Consider the following 18,276-nt stretch of genomic DNA (forward strand, 5'->3'; position numbering starts at 1 on the left):
GAGTTGCTGGGCAGATTAGAACATTTGACTTTACCATACGTGAAGTAAAATATTAATCAGTTTTACTAAACGGTCCTGTTAAATGCTTTTTATAATGGTTAAGAAGTTATCTTAAGGATATATATCAATATGTTAGCATAAAACATGATTTATTGGAAGTTAATAATATTTAATAATCAACAAACAGTTAAACGCCAATAAAATTTTTAATACTATGTTAAAAAAAAAATTTTATAATATAAAATAATAAACAAAAATTTAAAATTTAACATATAAATCAATGAAATTTAAAAATTAAGTATGTTACGTGAATTTTGAATTTTACTTATAAATCATTGAATTTTAATTATAAATCATACACAATAGCGTTAGTCAGTCATTAACAGCAAGTGGCTGATATTGTTAGTCATTAACAGCAAGTGGCTGATATTGTTAGGAATAGCGTCTCTACTAAACTCTACACCTTTGATTAACATTACTTTAAAGGTTTAGTAGATCATTTACTGGAAAACGTGTTTAATTTTTTATTGGGTGGTGAATGTTGTTGTTCCTCTTCAGTCGACAGAACAGCTCCCTCTAGCGATGATCAAATACAAGCGCACTTCACAAGCTCATTAAAATACTTCACCTGTTTCACAGCGGTGTGTAAATATAAAAACATTCAAAATGTAAATGTTATTATGTACCACAGAAAAACACTAATTCAGAACTGAAATCCCAGCTTTCTGTGAGGTGAAACGGAAGAAAGACATATGCGCTGACGCGCTCCGGACAGCAGGAGGCGCCACAGCAACATCAAACACTTCTGGAGGTTATAAATGTAGAGACGAGTGTCTTGTTTACAGAGCCAAGCAGAAACAACCCTGAAAATCACACAAATAAAAGTCTGTATTAACATAAACATCTTAAAGACATCTTCTATTTGTATATCCTGTATACGAGGCATATTTTTTCGAAATTGACTTTTGTAGGACAAAACATCTTAAAGACATCTTGAATTTGTCATATACAAATAGAAGATGTCTTTAAGATGTTTGTGATGTAAAACTGACATGTTAAAGAAATACAGGATATACAAATAGAAGATGTCTTTAAGATGTTTGTGATGTAAAACTGACATGTTAAAGACGTCTATCAGATGTTTGTACACAGCAGATGCTTTCCAGATCTTTAACAGACGTCTCGCAGACGCACCCGTGCTCTCTGGGTAGTTTATGCTTGAAAGCACTGTGTATTTGTAATTCTGTTAACAACAGCACAAATCCAGCAGACACGGATCATCCTCCTTCCTGCTGGGGACAAAAGGATAAACAAAAACTAACGTTCCCAGAACGTTCTGAGAACCAAAAATGTTTCTTCAACGCTTTTTCAAACATAATTTTACTGCAGTTCTCCTCTCAGTAAAACGACCTAGTGTTCCTCTCCAGAGCAGATATTTCTGAAAGTGTAGCACTGGCCGGGGTTTTGGGGCAGTTGCCGTTGCCCTTATAAAGATCTGCCCCCACCTCCCCCTCTCTCTCCCGGCGCTGTGAATCAGGTTTATGTTAATGACCCCCCTCCCCGGTGGAGCCGCGTTCACTGGAGGTGTGTGTGTGTGTGTGTGTGTGTGAGCGCAGTGTGTGGATCAGCATGGAGACTCCACAAGCAAACTCTAAGGGGAAAAACTGGATTTAATTCATTCGCCGTGGAGGAGCAGCACCGAGGAGCGATGAAGCGGGATTTGTTGCTCTTTGTTTTCGGGTGGTTAAAACTCCCGTGGCTCGTGGATTGTTTCGTTGTTCATGTGAGTGAGGATGCGGGACCGGGCACCGCGATCGCCGGTCTGGAGGGAAGCGCCGCTTGCGCGCTGGAGCAGCTCATCCTGCCGCGGTTCGCGGAGAGTTTTCTGCGCGCGGACGCGGGTGTGCTGACCCTCTCGGGCGCTTTGAACTGCGACGCGGTTCTTTTGAACCCGTTCGGTGTGTACGCGGTCGTGGAGTGCGCTGATAACGCGTCGGGGTTCAGACACCTTGTAACCAGCCAGTATGATGTGCACGTTCACGGGAAGAAGTGCGCGAGGGTACGCAAACGCGAAGAAAAGCTGGATGTGGAGATTATAAGTTTGATAGACACTTCTGCGTGCCTTGAGGCGGACACTGCTGTTTTCCGGGTGTTTGATGTGTTACCGGGCAACCCGACGCGCTGTAATGTAACCGGGACTTCAGCGCTTTATATCTCCAACGGGCTGCTGTTTACTAACGCTCCGCTGTGTTTCACTCGCGATTCTTTGGTGGAGTTTCAACTGCGCTGCGCGGGACGCGAAAGAAGCGCAAGTTCTGGTCTTGCGCATGCGCATTGGCGCATGGGCCGTGGCCCTTTCACGCAAACACACCTGAGGAAGTTACTGCAGCGGGCCGCGCGTTCAAACTCCGGTCTGCTGAGCAGGAGGAAGAGGAACGTCAACAATAACCCTCAGTTTCAACCTCCCATGTATCAGGTGTCCGTTCCAGAGAATCAACCAGCCGGAACTTTTGTTGTTGTTTTAAAAGCATTTGACCCGGATGAGGGTGAAGCTGGAAGGCTGGAATATTTCTTAGAAGCTCTGTTTGATAGTCGCTCCAACAATCTCTTCACTGTCAACTCATCAAGCGGAGTCGTTTCCACCGTGGAGATACTAGACAGAGAACTAAGGGAGGACACGCATGTGTTCAGGGTCACGGCGGTTGATCGTGGAACGCCTCGACGTACAGCAATGGCCACTCTCACCGTAACAGTAAGCGATACGAACGATCACGACCCTGTATTTGAGCAGCAGGATTATAAAGAGAGCGTACGTGAGAATCTGGAGATTGGTTATGAGGTTCTAACTGTGCGTGCCACGGATGGCGACGCTCCCGTTAACGGAAACATCCTTTATCATTTGCTGAACAACAACAACGGCACTAACGATGTTTTCGAGATCGATTCCCGGTCTGGCGTTATTCGCACGCGAGGACTGGTTGACCGCGAAACTGGTCGAGATTCCTATGTGCTTCTAGTCGAAGCCAACGACCAGGGACGGGATCCGGGCCCCCGACGTGCAACGGCGAGTGTACACATCATCGTGGAGGACGATAACGACAACGCGCCGCAGTTCAGCGAGAAACGCTACATCGTTCAGATTCCCGAAGACTTGACGCCCAACACCGAAATCCTGCAGGTGACGGCGACAGATCAGGACCGCGGGAACAACGCCGTGGTCCATTTCAGCATCATGAGTGGCAACACAAGGGGCCAGTTTTACAATCGAGACGCCCAAACGGGAAAATTAGATTTGGTGAGTCAGCTGGATTACGAGATGAATAAGGAGTACACGCTTCGCATTCGAGCGCAAGATGGCGGACGCCCGCCGCTCTCCAACATCAGCGGCCTAGTCACAGTGCAAGTACTGGACGTTAACGACAACGCTCCGATATTCGTAAGCACTCCGTTCCAAGCTACAGTACTGGAGAACGTTCCAGTTGGATATTCCGTCATTCATATTCAAGCCATAGACGCCGATGCGGGAGATAATTCCCGTTTGGAATATCGTCTCACAGAGGCCACGCCCAACTTCCCGTTCACCATCAACAACAGCACCGGCTGGATCGTCGTAGCATCGGAACTGGACAGAGAGAGCGTGGACTTCTATAGCTTCGGAGTGGAGGCGCGAGACCACGGAGCGCCGGCTATGTCCTCATCGGCTAGCATCAGCATGACTATTCTAGACGTCAACGACAACAACCCTGAGTTCACGCAAAAGGCCTACTACATGCGCCTAAACGAGGACGCGTCCATAGGAACGAGCGTCGTCACCGCGTGTCCCGCCGTCGATCAGGATATTAACAGAAAAAAAAAAAAAAAAAAAAAAAAAAAAAAAAAAATAAACAGCGTTGTTACGTATCAGATCTCAAGTGGGAATACAAGAAACCGATTTTCCATCACCAGCCAGAGCGGCGGAGGCCTGATAACCCTCGCTCTACCGCTGGACTACAAGCTGGAAAGACAGTACGTCCTCACCGTAACGGCGTCTGACGGGACACGCTTCGACACCGCTAAGGTTTATGTCAACGTCACGGATGCCAACACACACAGGCCAGTTTTCCAGAGTTCGCATTACACGGTCAACATCAACGAGGACCGGCCTGTCGGGATGACCGTAGTGATGATTAGCGCGACGGACGAGGACACGGGCGAGAACGCTCGAATCACGTACTTCATGGATGACAGCATCCCGCAGTTTAACATCGATTCGGATAGCGGCGCGGTAACCACGCAGATGGAGCTGGACTACGAAGATCAAGTTTCCTACACGCTCGCCATCACGGCTCGAGACAACGGCATCCCGCAGAAATCCGACACTACCTACTTGGAGATCCTGGTGAATGATGTTAACGACAACTCGCCCGTGTTCCTTCGCGACCGCTACTTGGGATCGGTCATGGAGGACATTCCCACCTTCACCAGCGTCCTGCAGGTGTCCGCGACCGACCGAGACTCGGGCCTCAACGGACGCGTCTTCTACACGTTCCAGGGCGGAGAAGACGGAGACGGAGACTTCATCATCGAGTCTACATCGGGGATCGTACGAACCCTGCGACGTCTTGACCGAGAAAACACGCCTGTTTATAATCTCCAAGCCTTCGCGGTGGATAAAGGTGTTCCTCCGCTCAAGACGCCGGTTGATATCCAGGTGACCGTTTTAGATGTAAACGACAACCCGCCAGTGTTCGAGAAAGACGAGTTTGATATCTTCGTGGAGGAGAACAGTCCCATCGGGCTCGTGCCCACATATCTGCGCTGCGTCAGACCCAGAACGAAGGCAGCAATGCGCAAATCATGTACCAGATCGTCGAAGGCAACATCCCCGAGGTCTTCCAACTGGACATCTTCTCCGGGAGCTCACCGCTCTGACCGACCTCGACTACGAGACGCGTTCGGAGTATATCATCGTAGTTCAAGCCACGTCTGCGCCTCTGGTCAGCAGAGCCACGGTCCACATCAAACTCATCGACAAGAACGACAACGTCCCCGTCCTCAAGAACTTCCAGATTATATTTAACCACTACGTAACCGATAAGACCAACAGCTTCCCGTCGGGTGTGATCGGCCGGATCCCGGCTCACGACCCGGACATCTCCGATCAGCTCCACTACAGCTCAGCCGGAAACGAGCTGAATCTGGTGCTTCTGAACCAGAGCACCGGAGAGATCCGACTCAGCCGAGCCCTGGACAACAACAGACCGCTGGAGGCGTCCATGAAGATCGCCGTCTCTGGTAAGAACCTGTTTCGGCTCTTTCAATCTGCTTGTTTAGCAGTTTTGTAGGACTGAGTGCTACCGATTACATCCGTGACATCTTAGCTCTTCTATGACGTATAATACATAAAATACACTACCATTCCCACCGACTCGCATATTAACACTATTAATAAATGAGCGAGTGAATGTGCTGCCGTGTCGCTGCGGGACATTCAGCAGATCTTTCTCCATTTCCTTCAGGTTATTTGACATTGAAGCAGATCCAGTGTAGCGAACACATGAACTGCTAGTCATGAATGTACAGCGGTCGTTCTTCACGTGATTGCGTGACAGTGGCCTGATGGACGGCCGCTGGAGAAACACGCTCGGCTGCATTCATCATTTTTGTTCATTCTGACAGAAAAGATGCATTACAGGCCAATTAATATGAGACAAAACTGCAGGAATAGGTCTGCTTTGTAGAGTTTTAATGGTGCTGACAGAAATACTCAGTCAGTCACTGATGTTTAAACATGTTCAGATCTAGTTTTACTCGGTGTTTTACAGGGTTCAATAGAAAGGATGCTTGTACTTCATTTGTTCTGCCAATTTTTATATACACACACACTATAATATGATGTTGAGGTTTAATTGTAAAAAACAAAAAAAAAGTGCATAATTTTTTTAGCACTATAATATGATGTTGAGGTTTAATTGTAAAAAACAAAAAAAAAGTGCATAATTTTTTTAGGCAGTAATCTCTGGAATTGTACAGTTTTTATTATAAAAATATATATTAAATTATATCAATCAGAACAATACTTGTTGATTTATCATTATCCCATTCTAGCTAAACAAAACCTCCCTTAGATTTGCTAACATGTTTGAATCAGCAGAATTGTTGAGGTTTATGTTCAGTGTGTGACAAAAAAAAAGAAAATGTGGAAGTTTGTAGGCCGTAAAAACATGTAAGACATCAAAAACTGGTGCAGTGGATCCACTGTCCCTCTGAGGCCCCGGGCAGCGGGACATGCTTATTGTTAGCCCTGCTTAAGATGCAGTTCAGCGCTTCAGCTGCTCTTTGTGTCTGTGAGGGTCAAAGGTCAGATGGCCAGCGCAGATCATCTTAGCATAGCTGTAAGAGCAGTAAGCGGCCGTTAGCCCAGCGCCATGACTTGTTTTTCTAGCGTTGAGCCCCGAGAGTGTCTTTAATGAAAGAGGAAGATCCCCTAGTGACACATGAGCATGTGTGTGTGTGTGTGTGTGTGTGTGTGCGATTATAGATCGATTCATACATATGTAACAGCTGCTGCTGCGTCTCAGCCAATCAGAGAGCAGTGCTCAGCACTCGCATCACACCTGCTGAGAGAGAGATAAAAATACTGCTGAGGAGGAGTGTGTCGCACTAGAGGTGTGTGTGTGTGTGTGTGTGTGTGTGTGTCAGATGGGACTTGGTTTCCTGTTTGATGATAAATATCTTTGTTTCAGTCTGATGAACTTTAAAGTCTTTCTGCTGATGGGAATCGTTTGGATTGTTCTGATTAATGCAGTCAGGGGTCTATTATTATGAGATGCACTACTTAGTAAATATTATAATAGGGTCTAGTAAGATAACTAGCAGATTAATACACATTTTAAATGTTTGGGGGTTTTTTTGTAAATAAAATAACACACGTCTATCTATCTATGTTAATTTAACGTTTATTGCTATGTAATATAATGCAAATATAATACATATAAAACTGGTTTTACTTAGCAGTCATTTCTGATAAGTGTGTCTGGTCAGTTTTGAGCTACAGTTTTGACAATTTATTTTTTTAATAAGTACTTTTAATTCAGTCAGTAAATAAACAATTAATTTTTTATATAAATTTTAAATGCGATGAAAAACTACAGTAAACAAATCCTTAAATTAATGATTATTTGTAATCATTTTACAGCCCTTGTTTTTATTCAAAAAGATGCAAAACAAACGATGTAAATCTAAAAGATGTTTAAATGTGTGCAAATTAGAGGCAGAAGAATATTGATGGGGATAAAATGTTTCTGACAGTGCAAGTGTTGTTTTTATACTGTTCTAGTGTATAAAGTATATTTAAGTTTTAGTCATTTTATGTTTTGTGCTTTTATAAGTATTTTAAAATCAGACGCGTCTGCAGGGTGTGTATATTGTGTAGATCAGTGTGTGTTTGCGGTTCAGATGAACATGTTTCCAGCATCTGTTTGACAGATTATGAGATGCTGATGTGTCTTTTCCCTGCTGCTGTAAATCCTCAGGGTAAATAGCAGCAAAGCCTTCGCTGATCAAACGCTGAGACTGGATTTGTGTTCATGAGCGTTACGCTGATCTCACCAGTTCACAAATACACACTCTTTTAGATATTCAGTGTTCATTGCTCTTCTGGTCTCTCAGTTTAATGTTCAGAGTCACTATGAGGTCAGACAGCTTCCCCAAACTTTCTTAAAAGTATTCAAAACCACAGATTATCATGTGAGATGAACACGGTGTCACAGTTCTGTATTTATAGAGACTGAACATTGAAGTGAGACACCAGAAAGAGTAGATCATGTGAGATCTGTGAAGGCCGTGGGTTCCTGCTGAAGGTTCTGGGTTCAGATGTTCCAGAGCTTGGTTCTGGTTCTGATGTCGGTCAGGTGTGTTTGTGTAACTGAAGTCGTCTACTCTCACTCCACAATGCTTTGAACTGCAGAAACATGACACTTCTGAAAGGAACACACTAGTATTGAAGTTCTCGTAGATGTTGTTAGTTCTAACACAGTTTAGAAGAAGTTAAGTTTGTTTCATTATAAAACAGATTGTCTTCAAGTCCTCCTGAGAAGTTGCTTTATAAGCTTGAATTTGAATAATAATTATAATAATAATAGCTATAATCAGAACTGTAACAAAAACTATGGCGATAACTATATCAGTGTCCACACCAGCAGATGATAATATTCTGTTTATTATAAGTGTACTCTATTAAACGTAAGAGTTTTTTTTGTCTGTCGCTTTAAACGCTAAAGTTTTTTAAAGAGGGATGGATTCTGATTGGATGCCAGTGTTTTTATCGTTCATCAGCTGGGAAAAAAACACTCTGGGGAACTGTATGGTTTTATTTTTATAGTTAACTTCGCTATTCTCATAGTTAGAACAATTATTAGAACTGTATGGTTATATATCGTTATAGTTATCGGTATAGTTTGCGTTATAGTTGTGGTGTGGATTTCACTATTCTCATAATTAGAGCGATTATTAGAACTGTATGGTTATATTGTTATAGTTATCGTTATAGTTATCGGTATAGTTGTGGTGTGGATTTCGGGAAACTGTATGTTTATATATCGTTGTAGTTATCGGTATAGTTAACGTTATAGTTGTGGTGTGGATTTCGCTATTCTCATAGTTAGAGCGATTATTAGAACTGTATGGTTATATTGTTATAGTTATCGTTATAGTTAACGTTATAGTTGTGGTGTGGATTTCGCTATTCTCATAGTTAGAGCGATTATTAGAACTGTGTGGTTATATATCGTTATAGTTATCGGTATTGTTAACATTATAGTTGTGGTGTGGATTTTGCTATTCTCATAGTTAGAACAATTATTAGAACTGTATGGTTATATTGTTATAGTTATCGTTATAGTTATCGGTATAGTTGTGGTGTGGAGTTTCGGGAAACTGTATGTTTATATATCGTTGTAGTTATCGGTATAGCTAACGTTATAGTTGTGGTGTGGATTTCGCTATTCTCATAGTTAGAACAATTATTAGAACTGTATGGTTATATTGTTATAGTTATCGTTATAGTTAACGTTATAGTTGTGGTGTGGATTTCACTATTCTCATAGTTAGAGCGATTATTAGAACTGTATGGTTATATATCGGTATAGTTATCGGTATTGTTAACGTTATAGTTATGGTGTGGATTTCGGGGAACTGTATGGTTATATATGGTTATAGTTATCGGTATAGTTAACGTTATAGTTGTGGTGTGGATTTCGCTATTCTCATAGTTAGAACAATTATTAGAACTGTATGGTTATATATCGTTATAGTTATCGGTATAGTTAACGTTATAGTTGTGGTGTGGATTTTGGGGAACTGTATGGTTTTATTGTTATAGTTATCGGTATAGTTTATTTCACTATTCTCATAATTAGAGGGGGAACTGTATGGTTATATATCGTTATAGTATCGGTATAGTTAACGCTATAGTTGTGGTGTGGATTTCACTATTCTCATAGTTAGAGCGATTACTAGAACTGTATGGTTATATATCGTTATAGTTATCGGATTTTAACGGTTATAGTTATGGTGTGGATTTCGGGGAACTGTATGGTTATATATGGTTATAGTTATCGGTATAGTTAACGTTGTAGTTGTGGTGTGGATTTCACTATTCTCTTTTATTTTATTTTATTCTCAATTATTAAAACTTCATCATGAAAGTATTCTCTTAGAGTTCAAGTGATTATTAAAACTGTGATGTTATTAGTTATCATAATTATAGTTGTTATAGTTATGGTTATCATTATAATTATTTTAGTTACCGTTATTGTTATAGTTATCATTATCATTATAGTTGTTTTAATTGTCATTGTAGTTAGCGTTATAGTTTTTGTCATCATTATAATTATTTTAGATATCATTGTTATTGTTATAGCTATCGTTATAGTTATTGCAATTATCATTGAAGTTATCGTTATGTTTATCATTATTATAATTATTTTAGTTATCGTTGTTATTGTTATTCTTATAGTTATTTTAATCATTGTTGTAGTTATCGTTATAGTTATTTTAAATATGGTTGTAGTTATTGTTAGTTATCATCATGATTATAATTATTTTAGTTGTAGTTATCGTTATAGTTATCATTGTAGGTATTGTTATAATTATTTTAGTTATTGCTATAGTTATCTTTATAGTTATTTTAATTATCGTTGTAGTTATCATTATAATAATAGTTATCGTTATAGTTATTTTAAATATGGTTGTAGTTATTTATAGTTATTTTAATTATCGTTGTAGTTATCATTATAGTTATCATTATTATAATTATTTTAGTTATAATAGTTATCGTTATAGTTATTTTAAATATGGTTGTAGTTATTGTTAGTTATCATCATGATTATAAATATTTTAGTTATCACTGTTACTGTTATAGTAATTGTTAGTTATTTTAGTTGTCATTATATGCATTGTTATCATAATTATTTTATTTATCATTACATCATTATAGTTATCATTACAGTTATCGTTATTGTAATAGTTATTTTACTTATTGTTGTAGTGGTCATTATAGTTATGATTATAGTTATTGTTTGTTGTTATAGTTGTCGTTCTTGGTGTGATTGTAACTTTAATCGAAAGAAAGGCCATGTTTGTCTATTAATTGATCGTTGTAGTGTTTTATCGTACCGCAGTTGCTGTGGTTTGAATGTCCAGCGTGTTACAGTGTGTTTTATGTTGGTCAGGCTGGCTTGGGTCTCTGGTCTGTGTGTTGAGCGTGTTTCTGAGGTCATCAGTCAGAACTTCACCTCCCCGTGTTCACCTTCACTCTCTCTCTCTCTCTCTGCGGTTGTGTGTGTGTGTCTCTCGCCCCTCCTCCATGTCTTTCAGTGTCTTTTCTCTTGCGTGTGAATAATGCCGCTGAGAAATGCTTTTGTTAAGCGCTGAGTCGCCATGACGACCTCAACAGAGCCTGAGAAATGCCTGCTGGGTGGGGCGGGTCACAGAGCCAGTGTGTGTGTGTGTGTGTGTGTGTGAGACGACCCGCGGGCCTTTTAACATGCTAATGCGCTGTGACTCCCATGCCTCCTGGATGGCCTCCATAATGAAGAGTAATGTGAAGAATGTGTGTGTGTGAGGCCACAAATAAATACAAATGACCCAGGAAACGTCCTGTGAGTGTGCAAGTGAGTGTGCGAGTGAGTGTGCGAGTGAGTGTATGTGAGTTTGAGTAAGTGTGTGTGTGAGTTTGTTTGTGTGTGTCGTCTCCTTGTTTCCTGTTTAAACAGACAGTCAGACTGCAGTTCTCTGGTCAGCTCTGCAAACACACACATGACGCTGGATCTGTGCTGCTTCGGTCCGTGTGTAACAGCAGGGAAATGTGTTGCGTGGGAGGTGCGAGTGTGTGTGTTTGGCGTCTCTTGATTTCTCTGGATGGTTGTGAGTGGCTCTGAGCTCTTGATTTGCTGAAGGTGTTTGTGAGCAGAGACTCCTGATACTGATTGATTCAGTCCTGATGAACACATCTGTCCTGCTGCTGTGAGGAGAATGGATTTGTGCCGTGTGATTGGCTGATGAGGAAGGATTAGCCCCGCCCCCTGCTGAGTGCACTTTCTTCCACTCTGAGCTCAGGTGGAGGAAACTCTCCTTTAGTTCCCATGACAACACACTCACACACTCACACACACTCACTCACACACACACGTACACACACACACACACACACACACACACACACTCACTATTATACACACACACACACACACACACACACACACACACACACACACAAACTCACTATTATGCGCACGCACACACACACACACACACACACACACACAAACACACTACACAAACACAAACTCACTATAAACCACACACACACACACACACACACACACACACACAAACTCACTATTATGCACACACTCACACACACGCACGCACGCAACACACCACACACACCACACACAAACCTCACTATAGGCACACACACACACAAACTCAATTATTATGCACATACCCACACACACACACACTCACTCACACAGACACTTGACACTCACTCACTTCATCACTCAGCTCATATACACACACACACACACACACACACACCACTCACTCACTCACTCACTTCATATACACACACACACCACATATAATACACCACTCACTCACTCACACACACACACAACCTCACTCACTCACTCACGTCATTTTACCCACACACACACTAACACAAACACACACTCACTCACTCATTCTCACACACACACAAACACACACACACACACACTCACTTCAACACACACACACGGGCATCACTCACTCACTCACTCAGTAATATACACAGGGTAGGTGGGACACACACACACACACTCACTCTCACTCATGCTCACACACACAACCACAAACACACACACGCCACCACTCTTTGACACACACACACACACTCACTGCACTCACTCACTCATATACACACACACGGACACACACATCACTCACTGACTCAATCATATACACACACACAACACACACCACACACACACACACACACACACACACACACACACACACTCTAACACAAACACACACTCACTCACTCATTCTCACACACACACAGGGTTCACACACACCATTGTTGGCACACACAGTGCTGATGAATTTTTCCTCCTGATTGCTAAGTCTGTGGGAACTTGAGAGCTGTAATATAGTAACCATAGAACTACAATAAAGAAACCATAGCATTACAGCATTAGATACTTAGATTATATCACAAAATACAAGATAGATCTATTAGAGATTATTACAGATGCTAATAGAGCGAAAATGAGTCTGATTACACGAGTAACATCATATATATCTATCTATTGTTCTTTTATTCTGTCATCTGTAACACCCTAGCAACCATTTTGAACACCCTAGTAACTGCATAGCAACCATCTAGAGCACCTTAGCAACCTGTCTACTGTGTATAGAGCACCTTAGCAACCTGTCTACTGTGTATTTTATTGATATTGTAAATGTTGTACACATTCATATTGTCACAAATATTCAAGGAAGACATTGTAGAAGGAAAAGTGTGAAACAGCAGACAAAATATGCACAGGAAGAGACAGCAGTGTAGGTGATGAAGAGCAGCAGACTCCTCCTCAGATGCAGGTCACAGATCGACCTCGACTCATCCGCCGTTCTCTTTGAACACTCAAACACTGCAGATCTGCGGCTCCAGGGGAATTCTGGGAGTTTTTCACGAGGCTGATGATGAGAGGATGATGCTGAATATATATCTGATATCTGTGCAATCATAGCAACACACACACACACACACACACACACACACACATGCGCACGCTGGCTGTGTCATTGTCATCTTGACAAATGCTTGATTACCAGTTGATTCAGCTGCTGCAGTGCATTGTGGGAGCCTCCAGTGCCAGTTTCTCCTCAGGTTTCACCTGCCGCTCGGGGAGACTGTGCGTCTCACGTCTCTGTTGAGTTTGAAAGAATGTGATAGTGAAACACAGACGGGTTCAGACTGATGTCATGATGAACTCATCCCTGCAGTCATGTCTGAGCTGTGATTGGCTGCTTCACCAACTGTGGGCGGTTTTTGTAATCAGTCACATATTGGAGATTTCTACATTATATTTATGATGATCCATCCAAATGATTCATCAAATCATGCAAATGAATGATTCGTTTTGGTAAATCATCCTAATGAATCAATTTGTTTAAGTGAACTGTCCAAATTAGCTGATTTATTTAAATGAACCATACAAACAATCCGATTCACTTAAGTGAACCATCCAAATGAACTGATTCATTATAAGTGAACAGTCTAAAACAACAGATTCATTTAAATGAATTGCATGAATTAACTAGTGAACTGGGCTTAAATGAGCCAATTTAGTATTTAAGTGAACCATCAAAATGAACCGATTCTAATTCAGTAAACGGGTTCTTTGAGGTGAATCAAAATCAACCGATTCATTATAAGTGAACAATCCAAATGAACGGATCAATTTCAGTAAACAGGTTCTTTGAGGTGAAACGTCTGAATGAACAGAGTCCGAGTGCTCATGAAGATTGTAGTGTGTGTGTCTGTGTGTTGTATGTCACATGCGTGTTTGTATGTAGGTTAATGTTGTAAACTCCGGTCTCTCCGATGGCCTCATTTCTCAGTCTTTTTGTGTTCGCTGTAAAACATGTACGTCTCAGTAAATCTCCATCACCACGCAGCTGTGTGTGCACTACAAGTGAAGCTCAGTTCTTATCTTCATCTGTTCGTCAGTATTTTCAGAATGAGGCGTTGTGTGTGACTGTGATGTGATTGTTGCTCCTGACAGGCTCTTATTAGCATGACAAACATGACAAGAGTCTGTCATTTGAGGTTGTTTTATTAAAACCAATCAATAAACAGCATAAAATAAAACAAAAACCCATTCTGAGTCTCCGGACTTGATGATGAGATGCAGGTTCACAGCTCATTTCTGAACTGCAGAACCATAACCTTCTAAATATACAGAATATAAATCTACAGGAACCTCTGATCAGGAGTAAATATGCTAAAGAAAAAATATAAATAAAACAAATGTCAAATTTCCTGTTTCTTATGTATTTATTTATTTATTTATAAGTCCTAAATATTATTTAAATATACAAATTTAATTTAATTTATTTATTTTTATTATTATTATTATTATTATTATTTTTTATTTATTTTTTTTTATTTTTTTGAGGTGTCAGTTTACTTTATTTCTGCCAGAATTATTGTTAACCAAAACTAATAAAAATTATTTTGGTTAACTGAAAGTTGAAATAAATATAAATATTAGATAAAAGCCTAAAACGTATCTGGAAATTAATTATAAGTTAGAAATGTTAACTAGAATTAAATATGAAGTACTAAAATTACTGAAACTAAAACTGACATAAAAAATAATTTAAAGCTAAATAGAAATATTAAAATAAACAAAACATTTTATGAATTAACAAATTGTTTTATAATGTTATAAAACAAAAATACTAAAGAAACAAATAATAATATTTAAAAAATAATAAAATGTAAAGCTAATCAAAATAATAATAATAATAAATGCTATAATAATATTTAAAAAATAATAATGATTGTTAAAGTCTAAAAGATATCAACTGTATGAAGATAAACTGAAATATTGTGATATTATTAGGGTGCACATTAATGTGTGTGTGTGTAAAGACCTGCTAGTTAACGAGGGTTCACTGCAGTCTGAATGTGTTCAGTTCTTGTTATGAGTGACGCTTCAGGCTTGAATATTAATGTGTCTAATTAACGTGTTTGTTTGTGTTGGTTAGTGTAGTGTTGTTTCTCTTTGTGTGTGTTTGATTGAGTGTATTCTGTGCCGTTTGTGCTCGCGCTGCACGGTTCCCAGCATCCCTTTCTCTGGACCCGCATCACAGGTTTATTGGCAGGCGGCTCGGAGCGGAGGATTAATGCCGTTTATTTGCATCCTGGTGGATTGGAGGAGTGTTCAGTCAATTAGCGATCACTGTTAGATTGTGCTGAAGGAAACGCTGCTCGTTAGAGCCAAAACCGTGTTGGGAAGTTACTGTGAAACTGTCAAACTACAAGATGTTCCAGATTCATGCACATTATTTATTGCTAAGTCTTATTTTATTTTAATTCTGTTCTCATGTCAGATGTGCATGTATGCATGTATGTACCAGGAGCACCTTAAAAAAACAAACACACAACAAATTACAACAAGTACAGTTAAACTAACTCAAACTACTAACAATGAAGAACAATGATTGAATCAGAAAATCTTTTATGAACCAATTCTTTTTGACCAAATGAATGGAAGTGAATCATCCAAATGAACAGATTCATTTAAGTGAACCACCTAATTTAACCAATTTGTAAGTGAACTATCTAAATTAACTAATTTAATGAACCATTTAAAGAAATTTTAATTTTAGTGAATAAACCAAATGAATTGATTTATGTGGATGGTTCACTTAAATGAATTGGTTCATTAAGCTCTGTTCACTTAAATGAACCAGTTCGTTTGAAAGGTTCACTTTAATGATTCCTTTCATTTGGATGGTTCACTCAAATAAATGCATTAGTTTGGATGATTCACATAAATCATGGTTTTGATTGTTCACTTAAATATTGATCTAAATGAATGATTCGCACTTTAAATGAATCAGTTTAGTTGGACTTTTCACTCAAATGAATCTGTTCATTAGAATGGTTCATTCAAATCCATTCATTGGAAGATTCACTGAAACGAATCTGTTCATTTGGATGGTTCACTTAACAGAATCATTCATTTGGACAACTCACTTAAATGAATCTGTTCATGTTGGACCATTTACCTAAATTAATTAATTAATTAATTCAATTTGTTTTAAATGAATCCATACATTGGGACGGTTCCCTTTAAATGAATTAGTTTATTTGGAAAGTTCACTTAAAAGAGTCCATTCATTAAACGTATTTAAGTGAATCATGCAATTGAACAATTCATTTTGGTAAATCATCCAAATGAGCCAATCCTTTAAAGTGAATCATCTAAATGAACCGATTCACATACGTGAACTATCCAAAAGAACCGATTCATTTAAGTGAACCATTCAAATTAATTGATTTATTTAAGTGAAACCCACAAAAGTACTGATTAGCATAAGTGACCCATCACAATGAACCGATTAATTGTAAGTAAAATATTAAAATTAAGTTCTTTCTGTGACCTTTTCCTTCGTTAGTATTGTTGCTGTTTTAAGCAGCCTGTATTACTCTGCTAAAGATATGCTGAATGATTCAGTGATTCCTCTGTGTTCCTGTAGATGGCGTTCACTCGGTGTCGGCTCAGTGTCTGCTGCAGGTCACCATCATCACGGACGAGATGCTCTCCAACAGCATCACGCTGCGATTGGCCGACATGTCGCAGGAGCGCTTCCTCTCGCTCCTATTGGCTCAGTTCCTGGAGGGCGTGGCCAGTGTTCTCTCAGCGTCACGTGAGGACGTGGTGGTCTTCAACATCCAGGACGACACGGACGTCAGCGCCGGCATCCTGAACGTCAGCCTGTCGGTGGCGGTTCCGGGCGAGGGGTCACGAGGCCGCGGGGTCAGCCCGGCCCGGCTGGGTCGCAGCAGCGGAGGCGAGGTGGAGTTCTTGGGGTCGGAGGAGCTGCAGGAGCGCCTGTATCTGAACCGCAGTCTGCTGGCGCAGATCTCCTCGCAGGAGGTGCTCCCGTTCGACGACAACATCTGCCTGCGCGAGCCGTGCGAGAACTACATGAAGTGCGTGTCCGTGCTGAAGTTCGACAGCCTGGCGCCGTTCGTGGCGTCCGACACCATCCTGTTCCGGCCGATCCACCCGATCGCAGGCCTGCGCTGCCGCTGTCCGCTCGGCTTCACGGGAGACTACTGCGAGACGGAGATCGATCTGTGCTACTCCAAACCCTGCGGCGCTCACGGCGTCTGCCACAGCCACGAGGGCGGCTTCACCTGCCAGTGTCTCCACGACTACACAGGTGAGGGGGCGGAGCCACCACACACAAACACGCCCACATCCCGCTCTAATATTCTGATTAAACTCACACTGATTAAATATTCATGTTATTCTCATAAGAGCGCAATGAAAAGTTAATGAGGAATCACATTTATGAAGTATTTTTAGATGCGCGTATGGGGGACATAGAAGCTCCTGCAGGTGTGTTTCGAGTGCTTTGCTGCTCAGAACGTTATGAAGAGAAATAGCTTTTTATTCCAGCCACAAATTCAGACGTTACAGTATCTCTCAGAACTGACGACCCCTTTGAGGGTTTGTGCCTCTCGAAACACTCGATATCACAGAGAATAATAGATGATAAGAGATGACATGGCGCTGAGATCATCAGAGATGAGATGGAATGAGTTAAGATGTTATGAGGTCAGATAAACAGAGATGAGATGTGATAATCAAATGCAATGTGATGGTCAGAGACGAGATCAGAGATGACGGGACAATAATAAGATGAGATGTTATTGTGATAAGATATTATGAGGTTAGATAAGATGATCAGAGATTAGATGTGATAATCAGATGAAATGTGATGGCCAGAGATAAGAAGGTACAATCAGATATAAAAATGATAATCAGAAAAGAGGTGCTACAATCAGAGATGACATGATGATAATCAGATGAGATGTTATGATCCTGGATGAGATGGATAACCAAAGATAAGATGTGATTGTCAGAAATGAGAGGTGATAAACAGAACTGAGATGTGATGAGAGATGAGACTTAAAGAAGTGGAAAAAAAGATGATCAGGGATGA

At 40.6% G+C, this 18,276-nt stretch overlaps 1 protein-coding gene across 1 annotated transcript in view; it reads left to right on the forward strand.

Moving 5' to 3' along the window:
* Window positions 1–1,579: 1,579 nt before the first annotated feature.
* The window catches only part of LOC109065338 (cadherin EGF LAG seven-pass G-type receptor 2-like), a 40,794-nt gene continuing 24,097 nt past the window's right edge, over window positions 1,580–18,276 (forward strand). The window contains 4 exon segments of the mRNA XM_042711624.1: window positions 1,580–4,778; window positions 4,781–4,894; window positions 4,897–5,274; window positions 16,801–17,490. Of these exon segments, the coding sequence (XP_042567558.1) occupies window positions 1,709–4,778; window positions 4,781–4,894; window positions 4,897–5,274; window positions 16,801–17,490 (4,252 nt within the window). The 5' untranslated portion in view covers window positions 1,580–1,708.

The sequence above is a fragment of the Cyprinus carpio genome, chromosome A22, assembly GCF_018340385.1.
Source record: "Cyprinus carpio isolate SPL01 chromosome A22, ASM1834038v1, whole genome shotgun sequence".
NCBI lineage: Eukaryota > Metazoa > Chordata > Actinopteri > Cypriniformes > Cyprinidae > Cyprinus > Cyprinus carpio.